This window comes from Mauremys mutica, chromosome 15, assembly GCF_020497125.1.
Source record: "Mauremys mutica isolate MM-2020 ecotype Southern chromosome 15, ASM2049712v1, whole genome shotgun sequence".
In the NCBI taxonomy this organism is placed as follows: domain Eukaryota; kingdom Metazoa; phylum Chordata; order Testudines; family Geoemydidae; genus Mauremys; species Mauremys mutica.
Genome location: NC_059086.1, coordinates 27,670,607 through 27,685,207, shown reverse-complemented (window position 1 = coordinate 27,685,207; position 14,601 = coordinate 27,670,607). Strand labels below are relative to the sequence as shown.

General features: G+C 53.0%; 1 protein-coding gene across 1 annotated transcript in view; it reads right to left on the bottom strand.

The window, feature by feature from the left end:
- LOC123350635 (butyrophilin subfamily 3 member A1-like) overlaps positions 1-14,212 on the bottom strand; it is a 39,953-nt gene extending 25,741 nt beyond the window's left edge. The window contains exons 1-5 of the mRNA XM_044989293.1: positions 14,143-14,212; positions 11,316-11,663; positions 10,005-10,289; positions 524-625; positions 242-298 (exon numbers count right to left, since the gene is read on the bottom strand). Coding sequence (XP_044845228.1) covers positions 242-298; positions 524-625; positions 10,005-10,289; positions 11,316-11,663; positions 14,143-14,212 — 862 coding nt within the window. The remainder of the gene's footprint in view (positions 1-241; positions 299-523; positions 626-10,004; positions 10,290-11,315; positions 11,664-14,142) is intronic.
- Between the last annotated feature and the right edge of the window lie 389 nt (positions 14,213-14,601).

Below are 14,601 nucleotides of genomic sequence, written 5' to 3'. Positions count from 1 at the left end.
TCTCTGCCCCACCCACATGCAGGGAATCTCACAAGCACAGACTCTTGGGTATCTGCTGTAAAATACACATTTGCCAACCTGTTATCATCAGGGTGTATGAGAATGTTGGCGGGATGAGGAAGCACTAGGCAGAAACCTCCCGGTTCCATCCTTTTCATTGCACTGAGCCACAGATAACACCAAGCATCACAGAGCTCAGACATCTCAACAGAAAGAGCAAGAGATACTGCAGGAGACCTACCATGAAAGAACAGAGCCTCTTCTTTAGAGCGTTTCTTCTGAGAGGCCTTTCGCTTCGCTGTGAGACAGAGAATCAGACATTGCAGTGAGACAGGGAAGGAAGGGGAAACACTGAGCAATACGCTAATACAGGTGGAGGTGGGGACCCCAGTGTGTTTGTTAGTTTGGTTTATTTCCTAAAACCAACACAGGGTAAATATCTGAACAATAAGATGCTCTCATGTCCCAGCCCAGTGCCCTCTAGGGCCGGGCTCTAAACATGCAAATAACACATTCCAATTACCTGTGTATCCAAGACATGCACAAGCTCCAGCAGCAATGAGAACCAGAGTGAACAATACCCAGAATGCAGCCAGCCAGGGAGACACACGGGGGAAGATGTCACCTGGCAAACAGAGAGCACAGAGTGTGAGAAACATGGTCCCATCCTAGAGCTGAAAATTGGGTTTGCCACTTGAGTTGACAGCTGAGTCCTGGCTCAGGGAGCCCAGAAATCCATGGAAATGAAGGAAACATCCCTTCCACACAGCCACATATGGAGCTACTGAAACCGGCGAAGCCAGCGCAGCATCAGTTCCAAGACCCAGGACTCTGCTCTGCCCAAATCTCTCCTACTGCTACAAGCCAACAGCCAGCAGATCCGTGCCCAGCCTTCCCAGCCCTGCCTGCACCAGCTGGCTGCTTGGATGGTCAGTGTCATACAACTGCCAGTTCTTGGTCACCATGTCCAGTCCAGATAAGTTCAGTAGAGAACAATTTTTTTCCTAGTTGGCCCCAATGTGTTTTGAGTTGATGGATTCATAGATGTTAAGGCCAGAAGGGGCCATTATGATAATCTAATCTGAACTTCTGTATAACCCAGGCCAGAGACCGTCCCACAGTGATCCCTGCATCCAGTCCAGAACTTCTGGTCCAGCCACAGTGGATCTTATAGAAAGAGATGACTAGTTTGGATTTAAAGATTCCAAGTGATGGACAATCCACCACATGCCTAGGGCAGTTCTTCCAATGGTTAATTTCCCTCACTTTAAAAAATTTGAAACTTATTTTTAGTCTGAATTTGTCTAGCTTCAACTTCCAGCTATAAGATCTATTGACTGTCAGAAATCTCCTCCCTGTGTAGGTACTTACAGACTGCAATCAAGTCACCTTTTAACCTTCCCTTGAATAAGCTCTATAACTTGAGCTCCTACGATTCCGACTGTAAGGCAGGTTTCCAGACTTCTCTGCAGGGCCGGCTCTAGGCACCAGCCCACCAAGCATGTGCTTGGGGTGGCACTTTCAAAGAGGCGGGTCTCTGCGACCCCTCCCACCGCCCGCTTTTTTTTTTTTTTTGGTTGTGGCAGCAAAAAGCCGGAGCCAGCGCTGGCCAGAGCCACTGGCCCTGTCAGCGCGCAAGCCAGGATCCGCACTCCCTGCCCAGCCCGGCAGCGCCCTGCACAGCTCACTTCAGCGGGGAAACACGGTGCCTCCCTGGGCAGACTCGGAGCAGCAGTGGCAGCAGGACCCCTCCTCCCTTCCTGCAGCCTGGGCCCCACTTCCCTCCCGCCCCGGGTCCTCACACACTCAGGGAGCCCCTCTCGCCGCTGCCGCGCAGGCTCGGCTCCAGCGGCTGCCTGGGAGAATCAGAGCCAGCGGGCCGCCTGAGAGATGCAGAGACCCAGCCACACATGCCCAGGGGGCCACTCGGGAGGTGCAGAGACCCAGCCGCTCATGCCCAGGGGGCCGCTAGCGACAAGCCCAGAGAAGCTTTCGAACCAGGCGGCGAGCTGGAGTCTCGATTGATTCTGCACTCCAGTTCCCAGGCTGCCTCAGCTCCAGCACAGGGTCGGTCAATAAAACAAAACACAAAGTGTGTTGCGGAGCAAACCCGGACCGGTTCAGAGCCTGGCCTACGAGGCTGCCTTGTGCAGGTCTTTCTAGCATGTGGCTGGCTGCGGGCTGCAGCTACCACCCCCAAGCTCGGGAGATCAGATGATGACTTTGGGAGTACCTCCTATTCCTTGTACGGAAAGTGGCTCCCCATAGGGCTCCCTGAGACTCATCTAACACCCTCCCCCACTGTGACTTTCCCCAGCTCCCTTTTCTTCTTGCTCATAGCAGATAAACAAAGGAGAAATCTCCCAGACTCTGCTGCTTCCCACAACTCACCCTCCTCCAACACCCCTCCGCCTCCTCCTTCTCCCCTCCCCTCCTCTGCACTCAGGAATAAATCCAGGAAGGACTGAGCCAGAGCAAGCGGAGAGCTGTTCCCAAGGTAGCCTTGATGGCAGCGGATCGGATGGAGCCAGAGCTGCCGCCGGAGTAGCGGCGAGTCAGAGTATTTCCCTGGATCCCCTGCTCCACCCACAGATCTCAATCTCAGCCCTGGTCTACACTAGGACTTTAAGTCGAATTTATCAGCGTTAATTCGAACTAACCGCTCAACCGTCCACACCAGGAAGCCATTTAATTCGAACTAGAGGGCTCTTTAGTTCGAATTTGGTACTCCACCCCGGCAGGTGGAGTAACGCTAAATTCGCACTTGCTAGCTCGAATTAGGCTTGGTGTGGATGCTAATCGAACTTAGCAGCTCCGGGAGCTATCCCACAGTGCACCACTCTGTTGACGCTCTGGACAGCAGTCCGAGCTCGGATTCTCTGGCCAGCCACACAGGAAATGACCCGCGAAAATTTGAATTCATTTTCCTGTCTGGGCACTTTGAATCTGACGTTGTGGTTGCACATCGGGGCGAGCTCCGCAGCACCTGCAACGATGCAGAGCTCTCCAGCAGAGGAGTCCGGGCAATCCCAGAATAGAAAGAGGTCCCCAGCATGGACTGACCGGGAAGTCCAGGATCTGATCGCTGTGTGGGGCGAGGAGTCTGTGCTCTCGGAGCTGCGCTCCAACAAGCGGAACGCGAAGACCTTCGAGAAGGTCTCCCAAGCCATGAAACAGAAAGGATACAGCCGGGATGCGATGCAGTGCCGCGTGAAAGTGAAGGACCTAAGACAAGGGTATCAAAAAGTCAGAGCGGCAAACGGACGCTCCGGAGCCCAGCCCCAGACATGCCGCTTCTACGAGGCACTGCATGCTATTCTAGGTGGGTCTGCCACCAGTGCCCCACCAGTGACGGTGGACTCCGAGGACGGAATAGTGTCCCGGGACAGTTTCTCCTCCCTGTTCGCCGATGGGGAAGATGAGGAAGGGTCTTTTGAGGACGGCGCAGGCGACATCCAACCCACTCCCGCTTTCCCTGACAGCCAGGATCTCTTCATCACCCTCACAGAGATCCCCTACCAACCGTCCCCGCCCGTTAACCCGGACTCGGAATCAGGGGAAGGATCAGGTGGTAAGTGCTACAAACAGGGAAACATTTATTTTTGTAAGAAACAGGGATATATATAAAAAATAGAAATACTATATAAAAATTTTTAAATACGAAACTATACAAACAGCAGGTCTACAATAGTCCTCTGGGGACAGTTCAAAAAAGCTCTCTGAGAGCAGCTGGAAAAGCCTCAGCAGGAGGTTCCGTGGCAGAGGTGCCTTGTTCGGTGCTCCATTGAAGCACACTCTTCCGCGCCACGCCATCCTCAGGTAAAGGGGGACCATCGCCTCGACGAACATGGCAGCGTATGGTCCTGGTCTGTGCAGGGCTTCTGTTAGCATACGCTCTCTCTGAGTCCTGCTGACACGCCTCAAGGTGATGTCGGTGTGGAAGTGCTGCATCTAATTAGTGGAATTAGTGTACTGTTACTATTGTGAATGGTAGACTTTTACTTTGCATAAGAATGACCCTCGCTTAACAGAGTTTTACTTTGCCTAACAATGACCCTCGCTTAACAGAGTTTTACTTTGCATAAGAATGACCCTCGCTTAACAGCCACGTGTTGCAGGCCACAGAGAAAAAGCATACAGGGATCTTTCCCGTTCACTGGCGGGAGGTGCCGCAAAACGGTCATCTTTTCTGCTTTGCACATTGCCTCCAGCAGGAGAGCAGAGCCAAGCACTAAGTGACAAGCACTCTGTACTGTAAGGCTTACCAGGACTTTGTGCAAGAGGGATGCAGCTGTCTCTCCTCGCTTGTGCGCTAGCCAGTGCAATCGCGCCGCCAATGAGAGCGTATTCCGAAATCTCGGACTAGTTCCGAGATCTCCTGAGACTTGGTTCCCTGTTTGGTCTTCTTAACTGAAACTGACTACACTGTGTTTACTGTTGGCAAACATGTATTTCTTGAAGGAAATCACCTACTTTTTCGCATCACACAGCTTCGGCTCCTTCCCGGACTGCCCCGGCATCCCCCTCGCAGAGGCTGGCTCAGATTAGACGCCGAAAGAAAAAGACTAGGGACGACATGTTCCAGGAACTGATGGCCAGCTCCAGAGCGGAGGCGGCAGAGCAGAGACAGTCGAGGGAGAGCCTGTGTCAGCAGCATCGCACACACCTGGAACGGGAGGATAGGTGGCGGCAGGAAGACCAGCAGGCGACTCAAACGCTGCTTGGTCTAATGAGAGAGCAAACGGACACGCTCCGGCGCCTTGTAGATGTTCTGCAAGACCGCAGTCAGGAGGAGACAGCCCCCCTGCAGTGCATCTGCAACCGCCCTCCAACGCCAAGAAGTCCTGTCCCCCCCTCACCCAAAGTGACAAGACGGAGGGGCGGTAGGGGCCGTGAGAACTGTCCCTGCACCGCAGCACACCGATAATGTTCGAGAGAACTCTCCCGCTGTAAATTTGTACAAGCTCTTTCCTTACAGCATCAACCAGTCCCAACTCCAAGTTCAAACCCCCCACTGTGTACTCCATTATTAAAAGCGGTTTGGTGTTACTGACTGTTTCCGTCACGTTTCTGGTGTCAGAAGACTTTCTGTTGTTCTGGGGGGGGGTGGGGATTGTAATTTCAGTGCATAGCCCACAGTGCCATGCTACAGACTTGGCTGCAGGCTCAACTGCAGGGCACACACAGACTGCAGTCACTAGGCACCAGGGACAGTCTGTGTGGTGTATGCTGCCCCGGGTCTTTCGTTCATGTGTATGCTATTGCAGGGTCCTGGTGCCTGCCATCCCCGAATGTAAAGGCAGGCTTCCCTTCACATGCACTTGGACCGTAGTCACGATCCTCCCCGGTGCCCTGAGCCCCAAAAAGAGACCTCATGCAGGGGCAGATACTCTCCCTTCCCCCACACCCCTCACCCCTTCCAACGCCCAAACCCACAGCCGTCATGTTAACCCCTATCGAAAGACGGCACCCCTCGCCCCTTCCTGCAAACCCACCCATTCCTGCAACCCTCCCCCTACATGCACAACCCCCGTAAAGCGTCCCCCACCCCGCAGACCTATGTAGGAGCAGGAGGCTGTCCATCCTCTTTTGGACAAGCGGTCTGTACATCAGTGCACACCTTACCCACCACAGAATGCTTCCATGTTTCAACCAAGAAACAGAAATGCAAAGTCAAGGAATGATTTATTATTAATTACTGTTACATTTCATTACTTTTAAAACGTGCTTTGGAAGTGGGGGAAACTTGGAGAACCGAGTTTGTGAGCTCAGATCTAACTCCACACATACAGACACAGGCCCATGATCAGGCTCTCTTAAAATCAAGTGGACAGTCACAGGTTACCCTGCTCTGCGAGGAAACTCGCTTTCAAAGCCTCCCTGATGCATATCGCTTCCCGCTGGGATATTCTCTCGGCACGGGTGTCTGGCTGATCGTAAACAGCAGCCAGGCGATTTGCCTCAACCTCCCAAGCGGCCAAAAAGGTCTCGCCCTTGCTCTCACAGAGATTGTGGAGCACACAGCAAGCAGCAATAACTACGGGGATATTCTTTTCGCTGATGTCCGAGCGAGTCAGTAAGGTCCACCATCTCCCCTTGAGACGTCCGAAAGCACACTCCACCACCATTCTGCACTTGCTCAGCCGGTAGTTGAAGAGTTCCTTCTCACTGTCCAAGGCGCCTGTATAGGGCTTCATGAGCCAGGGCATTAGCGGGTAGGCCGGGTCCCCGAGGATCACTGTAGGCATCTGCACATCCCCAACCGTTATTTTGTGGTCCGGGAAGAAAGTGCCTGCCTGGAGGCGTCTAAACAGACCAGAGTTCCTGAACACACGCGTGTCATGAACCTTGCCCGCCCACCCGACGTTGATGTTGGTAAAACGTCCCCTATGGTCCACCACAGCTTGCAGCACCATTGAAAAGTAGCCCTTTCGGTTAATGTACTCGCTGGCCTGGTGGGCTGGTGCCAGGATAGGGATGTGAGTCCCATCTATAGCCCCACCGCAGTTTGGGAATCCCATCGCGGCGAAGCCATCTATGATGACCTGGACATTTCCCAGAGTCACTACCTTTGAGAGCAGTTGCTCAACGATTGCGTGGGCTACTTGAATGACAGCAATCCCCACGGTAGATTTGCCCACGCCAAAGTGGTTCGCTACTGACCGGTAGCTGTCTGGCGTGGCAAGTTTCCAGAGGGCTATGGCCACTCGCTTCTGCACACTCAGGGCTGCTCGCATCCTTGTGTCCTGGCGCTTCAGGGCAGGGGACAGCAAGTCACACAGTTCAAGGAAAGTGCCCTTACGCATCCTGAAGTTTCGCAGCCACTCTGTGTCATCCCAGACCTGCAGCACTATGCGGTCCCACCAGTCTGTGCTTGTTTCCCGGGCCCAGAATCGCCGTTCCACACCATGAACTTGACCCATTGCCACCATGATCTCCACCGCCCGGCGTACCCTGCTTTGTGACAGGTCTGCGCCACTGTCCTCACCGTGCTGCCGGAGCCTCCTCGCCCGGTTTGTCAGCATCCGACTGTAGAAGAGGTGTACGATAACGTGCGAGGAGTTGACAACGGCCATAAGTGCAGCGATGATCGCAGCGGGCTCCATGCTCGCAGTGCTGTGGCGTCCGCGCTGTAACCGACCAGACAAGGGCGCGAACAGATCTCCCGCCGGCGCTTTCAAGGAAGACAGGGAGGGCGTGATTGACGGTTCAATGACGACACATTTTTCCCCCCAGCATGCATTGGGGGGAAATCCCACAATTCCAATGGGCAGCGGGGAGTGCGGGAACTGTGGGATAGCTTCCCACAGTGCACCGCTTCCAAAGTCGAAGCTGGCCCCGTGAATGTGGACTCAGAAGTTCGAATTTGTGTATTTAGTATGGATACACAAATTCGACTTCTTAAGGTCGAATCCACAAATTCGACTTAGGTAGATTCGAAATAGTCCTGTAGTGTAGACAAGCCCTCAGTCAAACTGCCTGCCCTGGGTGGGGAGAGGCAGAGCCTATTTCCAAGCGGGGCAGCGGGGGATACTGCCCTGCCCGGGGACTCCTGCGGCTCGGGCGCTGGGGGTCAGTGTCCCTCCTCTCGGCTTTGCGTGCAAGGGGCTGGGGAAGCAGCTGTCAGCGCCTGCCTCTCTCAGCCCTTGGACCCCCCATCCCGCTCGCAGCCTCTCCACTTGTACCTCCCCCATCACTCTTTCGCCGAACCCCTTCCCCTTGTAGCCTCCCTTCACCTGCACCTCTCCCCTGGTACCATCCCCCAGCCGTCTCCTCCCCACCTCCCCCTTCCCCTGCACCTCTTCTCCTGCAACCCTCCTGAAACCCCCTCTCCTCCTCCACCCTCCTCCACGAGTACATCACACCTTGCTTCTCTGCCACCCCCCACACCCACTCCTCTGCCTGAACCCTCTTTACTAGATCCCCATCCCTTTCTGGGTACAAGGTTTGAGAGTTAGTCCCTATGCCTTCCATGTGCATTTGGAGCACTAAAGATGGGTGAGATTTATATGAAAGTGAAATAAAAATAGGAGAAACAGTTTGATCCCCACTGCAAGTGTAAACGGAGATTGCTGTGGTGAATGAGGAGGTCACTGGGGGGGGGCAGTGCTGGGGCAGCAGGGGGTGCAGGTGAGGGGGATGTGAAGAGAGAGCCCACTGCTGGGTCAGCAGGCTCATGTTCAAGTCCTTTTCAGAGTCACTGCTTTCCAGGATACAGTCTCCCATCCCGTAAGTGTGACCTATATTCTTTGTTCATAGATATGTGACCTTGCATTTGGCCATGTTTGACAAAATGGGAATTTTTGCTCAGGCCATTGCACTGGTCCTGTGGATCCATGACAGCATGTTATTAGTGTGAACCCACCTTAACAAGCAATCCAGGTCAGTCTGTAGTACTGACCTGTCCCCATCATTATGTACCACTCCACCAATTTTGTGAACTAAAATTTCATCTGCAAATTTTACCAGCAGTGATTTTATATTTCCTTCCAGCTCATTGATGAAGCTATTGAATAGCATTGGCCCAGAACAGATCCCTGTGGAACCTCACTAGAAACATCCCCATCGGAGGATGATTCGCCGTACAAATTACTTTGAGATCTATCAGTTAGTCACTTTTTAATCCATTTAATATGGGCGACCTTGATTTTGTACAGTGTTAATTTTTGTTAGAGTTTCATGTAGAACTAAGCTATGCCCCTTACACTACAAAGTTAGATTGGATTAATTACATTGTTAAGGGCTGTGAAAAATTTCTCTCTCTGTACAATGTATTTCAACCAAACTAATCTGTGTAGACACAACTAGGAAGATGGAAGAGTTCTTCTATCAGCCAAGCTACCGCCTATCAGAGAGGTGGATTTATTACAGCCACAGAAGGACCCCTTCTATCACTGTAGTAAGTGTTTACACTAACACATTGCTTCTGTAGTGTTTCTAGTGTAGACACACCCTGAGTCTATACCAGCACAGTTACCTTTATCAACCAAACGCACCATCTCTTCCAAGAACGATATCAAGTTCATTTCATAGGACTCAGCCCAGCTCTTGACAGGCAGTTTGTCCAGATCACAGAAATCTTCATCACTAATGGCCCCACAAATCAGGTTAGAAGGACATTTCCTGCCTCAGTATTAGAAATAGACCCTAGCTGAGTGCAATTCTCAAGTGACTCAGGCCCCACACTCCCGTGGTGACTCCTGTAAGCCTTGCTGGAGCCCTAGCTATAACGAAAAGTGTGAACCAAAGGCTGTGAACCAGCGTAGACTGGGCCTTGGAAGAAGAACAACACATTAGGTATTGGCTAACACCCAGTAAGCACATTCCTGACTGGAGAGGATGGTTCAAAAACACGACAGGTCTCCCAAGTAACTATGTAAACGCTTTCCTAAGAGATGGTACAGGAAAACGCTGACCCCTTGTAGGATAACGATGGGATGACAGGATAATGGATAAGGGTTGGTCATCAACCACGTCTGGAGTGAAATAAGTAACGGGTTTGTATCAATGTATAAAAGAAGAAGTCATAGAAGGGGCATCTTTGTACTAGTCCAGGGGGCAGCATCCTGGTGCACTGACTGAGCAGGTACCATGTCTAAGTACACACATGTTAGTGTAACTGTAACTCTGATGAGCCACTAGTGCCATGTTTTGTTGACCATAAACCTGGCTGAGCACCTTCAACACCAAACGGAGCCTGTGCGCTATCGGATGAATAACATGGAAATCTGCTGAAATAACATGCTGCTCCAAGAGCATCCGTGGAACTCACAGAACAGGAACACTGACAGACAAAACAATTAGCAACCTTAACAATGCTAGTCCGTACTAAGGTGACCAGATGTCCCAATTTTATAGGGACAGTCCTGACTTTTGGATTGTTTTCTTATATAGGCTTCTATTATCCGCCACCCCCTGTCCTGATTTTTCACACTTGCTGTCTGGTCACCCTAGGCAGTATTAACAACAACCCCTTCTGCATGGGGCACAGGGAGGAAACTCACCTGAGAAGTGAATGGCCAATTGTCGCTCGGGCTCCAGCAGGCCATTCCGCACTATGCAGCTAATGTCTCCATTGTCTTCCCCTTGTGTGACAGTGACGTGACTCACAACACTATACAGGTTCTCCCTGTCCTGAGTCACGTTGGTCACAATCTTCAATGCCAGGTTCTGCCCGTTCTTTCCAACCCACTGGAGATCAGGTTTGGGGAACCAGCCTGTGGATCTACAGGCCAGGCCAATCCCCTGACCTCTGGGACCCAGCAAATCAATGAACACTGGAGCCACAGCTGCAGAGAGAGACAGAGAGTGTGTGTATCAGGAAATCGTGTCTTTGGTGACACCTTGAGATCCCTCATCCTGATGATGGGAAATTAAATAATACCGTCTTGCATTTCCATAGAGCACTGTGCCCTGAAATCTCACTGACGAATGTGCAGGGTGAAAGGGCTATACAGAGATCACTGGGATGGAGTCCAGCAGCTGTCAGGATCACTGCACTTCAGTACAGAGCAGGAAGTAAGGGATGGTGACATTGCCGACATCACTGCTACGACTCCTCCTGTGCCACCCTCCTAATATTGTCCCCTCTGGTGTCCTTCTCCCGCACTGGTAACAATGCCCCAGGCCAAGAAAACCCTTGTTCTTGGATTTCTCTCTCCCTGTGCTGCACACAACCACCCTCCCCTCATTTAAATTTCTCCCTAAAAGCAGACGTGTCCTGTGGAGTCTTTGGACTAGGAGCCACCAAAGATGGGAGATGATTTAAAACAACCTCTATGCTCTGCATTATCACAGGAGGGTCCCTCACCTGGGGCTTGATGTTTCTGAACTGTATTGTCTGGCACTACATTACTTAGTGAGCTCAATGGGCAGAGACCGTCTCTTCCACTGCCCTTGTGCATCAGCACTGAATGCAGGGTTAGTACTCAGGGAATAAAAAACAATATCCCAGCCCTTGGAAACTGCAGGGGGAGTTTCAGGGAGGCCAAATATAACGGTCACCTGAGCTGGGATTTGGGCAGAACATGGGGGTAAAGGTCCCACTCTCTCGAACAGCACCACCATGAGCATGAGAGCTGAGGGCCGTAGCTTTACATCTCATTGAAAAGAGGTTGTTTAATGCAGCACTGACCCTGGTAGTACCACAGTCAGATCAGCGCTGAGTGCAAGGGGAAAATGCCCCTTACTGAGTCTTGCACACCACTCCCTGCAGCACACGAGCCTAATGCCATGCTGGGCTCAGTGTTGGAGTGCCCCGGGGTACAGGATGCTCTGGCTGCCCAGGCAGAGCATCCCCCAGTGCTGCATCTCACCTGCAACCCGTAGCTCAGTGGTGGCTTCGCGACTCCATTCTGGGTTCTTCACAAAGCACTGGTATTTCCCATCATCCACCACTTGGAGCTGTTTCAACTTCAATGAGACGTTCCCACTGCTGAACTCCTGCAGGAACAGCTCTGTCCGGTTCTGGTAACTCTCCCCTGGCAGTTCCTGGGAACCCTCATCCGAGTACTCGTGAACTTGGATAAATCCTGATCCAATTTTCCTGCACCGTACATCCATGCTGGGCAGCCGGGTCGGGGGTGAGAGCTGGCAGGGTAACACCACATCCTGGCCAACTACCCCCACCATGGGGTGCGGGGAGCCAAGCAGGGAGAATGTCACTGGAACAGAAAACCCCAGGAGCAGAGTGAGTGAGAGGAAAGAGAAAAGGGTGTCGCTGAGCCAGGGCCCAGCTGTACAGACATGCAGTGAGTGAGAGGAGATGGCGTCACTGAGCTACACAGAATTCCCTCAGTCGTGTATTGCTCGTAGCAGAAGGTTCCCAAGATTGAGTCGTGTGTAGCTTAACTGAGAGTTACTCTCAGTGTGGACACAAGGCAGTGCAGCCAGACCACAGCTGGCACAAACTAGTCCTCCAATGTTGTCCCACAATCCTCAGAAACTCCTCCAAAGGTGCCTATCTTGCAACCTACCCATTCTATTGGCAAGAGATGGCCCCAGCTGGAAGCCACCTGCCAGTTCATAATGCCCTACACATGCCCATGGCACCCAGTGAAAGCAACTTCTTTGATGGACCAGTTTCAGATCCACATAGCCCCACAATGGCTGCTGAGAGGCCACCTCAGAGAACTTCTGCCTGGCCTGAGGGTGTTGGGTCTTTGATGGGCCTTTGGATCGATGCACATCCTTTCCATGGATTCAATAACCCAAACAGAAACTGGCTCAGATGGGGAGTTACCATTCTGAAGATCGGTGTCTGGGGGGAATTAAGCTTCTGACCATGATTTATGTCTGAATTTCTGTGTCTGAAGTAGTGTTGCCCAAACTTTTCCTGTCATGCCCCACCTACCAGTAATGGAAACTCTTCACACAGCTCCATTACTGCACGGCCAAGACCTTCTCAGCTTGGGCTGACGGGGCAGCTGGGACAGAACTGGGGGTGGGGATGGAGCTGGGGCTAGGGGTGAAGCTGGCCTGAGGGTGGAGAGGGAATGACGGCAGAGCTGGGTTGGGGGCAGGGCAGGGGGCAAAGTGGATCTGCAGTTGGGGCTGCAGATAAAGCTGGCTTGAGAGTGGAGAGGGAATGATGGCAGAGCCGGGCTGGGGGCAGCACAGGGGGCAGAGTGGATCTGCAGCTGGGGCCAGAGCTGGAATAAGGCTGGGGCCTGGAGCTGTGGCTGGGGTCAGAGCTGGGCTTGGGCTAGGGCCCAGAGCTGTGGCTGGTATCGGAGCTGGGCTGGGAGTAGAGCAGGACTGGGTGGAGCTAGTGATGAGCTCCCCAAATCCTAATAACCAGTTCTCTACAGGGTCCTCAGTGGCACTTCGGTGGCCGGGGTGGGGGGGTCTTCACTTGCCCCAGGTATTCGGTGGCATTTCGGTGTCAGGTCCTTCACCTGGAGCGAGTGAAGGACCCACCACCGAAGTGCCACCGAAGACCTGGTAGGGAACCGCGTGGTGAGAACAAGCCCCACGTGCCTGTCTCCCCCCCACACCAATCCTACCCCAACCCATGTCCTGCCCCTGACTGCCCCCCTCAGAACCTGCAACCCATCAAACTCCCTGCTCCTTGTCCCCTGACCACCCCCAGGACCCCACCCCCTACCCAACTCACCCCGCTCCCTGTCCCCTGACAGCCCCCAACCCCATCCACCACCACCCCTCCAACCACTCCCTACACCTTATCTGACCCCTCCTCCCCGCCCTGGCCTGGCCCCCTTACCATGCTGCTCAGGGCAGCGTATATAGGACCATGTCCTATGTTTGGGAACCACTGGTCTGAAGGGTCTCCAGGCTCGTCTGTCCCACTATGGGTCATGTAGAGCAGCTGTGGACAAGCTGCAGTACCTGACACTCATTGTGTGGCTACAGGGAGAATGATAAGAATGAGATTTTGAAAGCCAGCAAGGAGATTTAGATAACAAATGTTGCCAATATTTGGGCTACCATGTGATTTTCATAAAGCCCCAGCTCCTGGAAGGACGTGATTCTGAGAGAATCTCAGCTTTCATTTGAAAAAAAAGTCAGTTTCTAGCTCTAGTGGTTGCAGAGAAAATTTTGAAAACCTGACCTGAGTGTGACCGAAAACTCACAACACAAGAGAAACAAGACCCCGAAAGGGGTTTTGTTTTGTTTTGTTTTTAATCTGATGATATTTTAGCCAATCTCCTCATTTCTGAGGTCTGACTCATGGTGTTGGAAGGTTCCGGGCTATCGATGCTGCAGCTCCGATTCATCCCAATGAGAACTTGACACCCCCATCTTTCAGGCAGCTGGGAAGATCTCAGCCTTGCAGGCCATGAGAATCCAATTCCCAGTGGGACAGGCCTAGCAGCACGGTGACTTCGGGTCCCATGGCGGTACAGGAAGGAACAGTGTCGGGGGCTCTGAGAACCTCTCTCAGGGGCAGCAGGAGCTAGGCAACTGCAAGATCTCACAATCCTGCCACCCAGAGCTAGGACACACCTTGGTCACCTCAACATCATCCCCTCTCCATAGCCTCCTGGGCCCAGCTCTTTAACTCTACAGAACTGAGGAGATCGGAGGGGCAGGCCTGGGCCTCAAATGCCCCGACCCAGCCCTGCAAGGGGCAGCATACATGGGGGACAGGGAGGGCAATACTTGGGATTCAAACATTGTTACCAGAGAGAAAACACGGTGCCAGGAGGAGGATCCCCAGGCTGCACACACAGAGCCGCCACTGCATCGCCATGGGGACACCCCGGAAAGGGACCTGTAAGGAGAGAGCAGGGATTGTTAACACCGCCCCAGACTGCGTGAGGGGCCGGCAGTGCAGGGAACATGTGCCATCCACGGTCAGATCTGATCCACTCTGCTCCCAGACAGAGCAGCTCCCCAGGGACAGGAGAGGATTTCACCCCACCCAGGCTGCCCTGCCGCCTCTCCCAGGCCTGGCACTAGGAATTTCCACCCCCTGGCAGTGCCGTATATCCACCCCTATTTCCTCCCCTTGTCGGTTCTCTGACTCTCCATTGGTGCAGGTGCCCTCCAATTCCAGTGCAGGATGAGCCTGCAGCAGAGCAGGGCCACTTCTCAGGTAACCCAGGCAGCTCAGTGGAAGGTTTACTGCCAGCCTTGCTG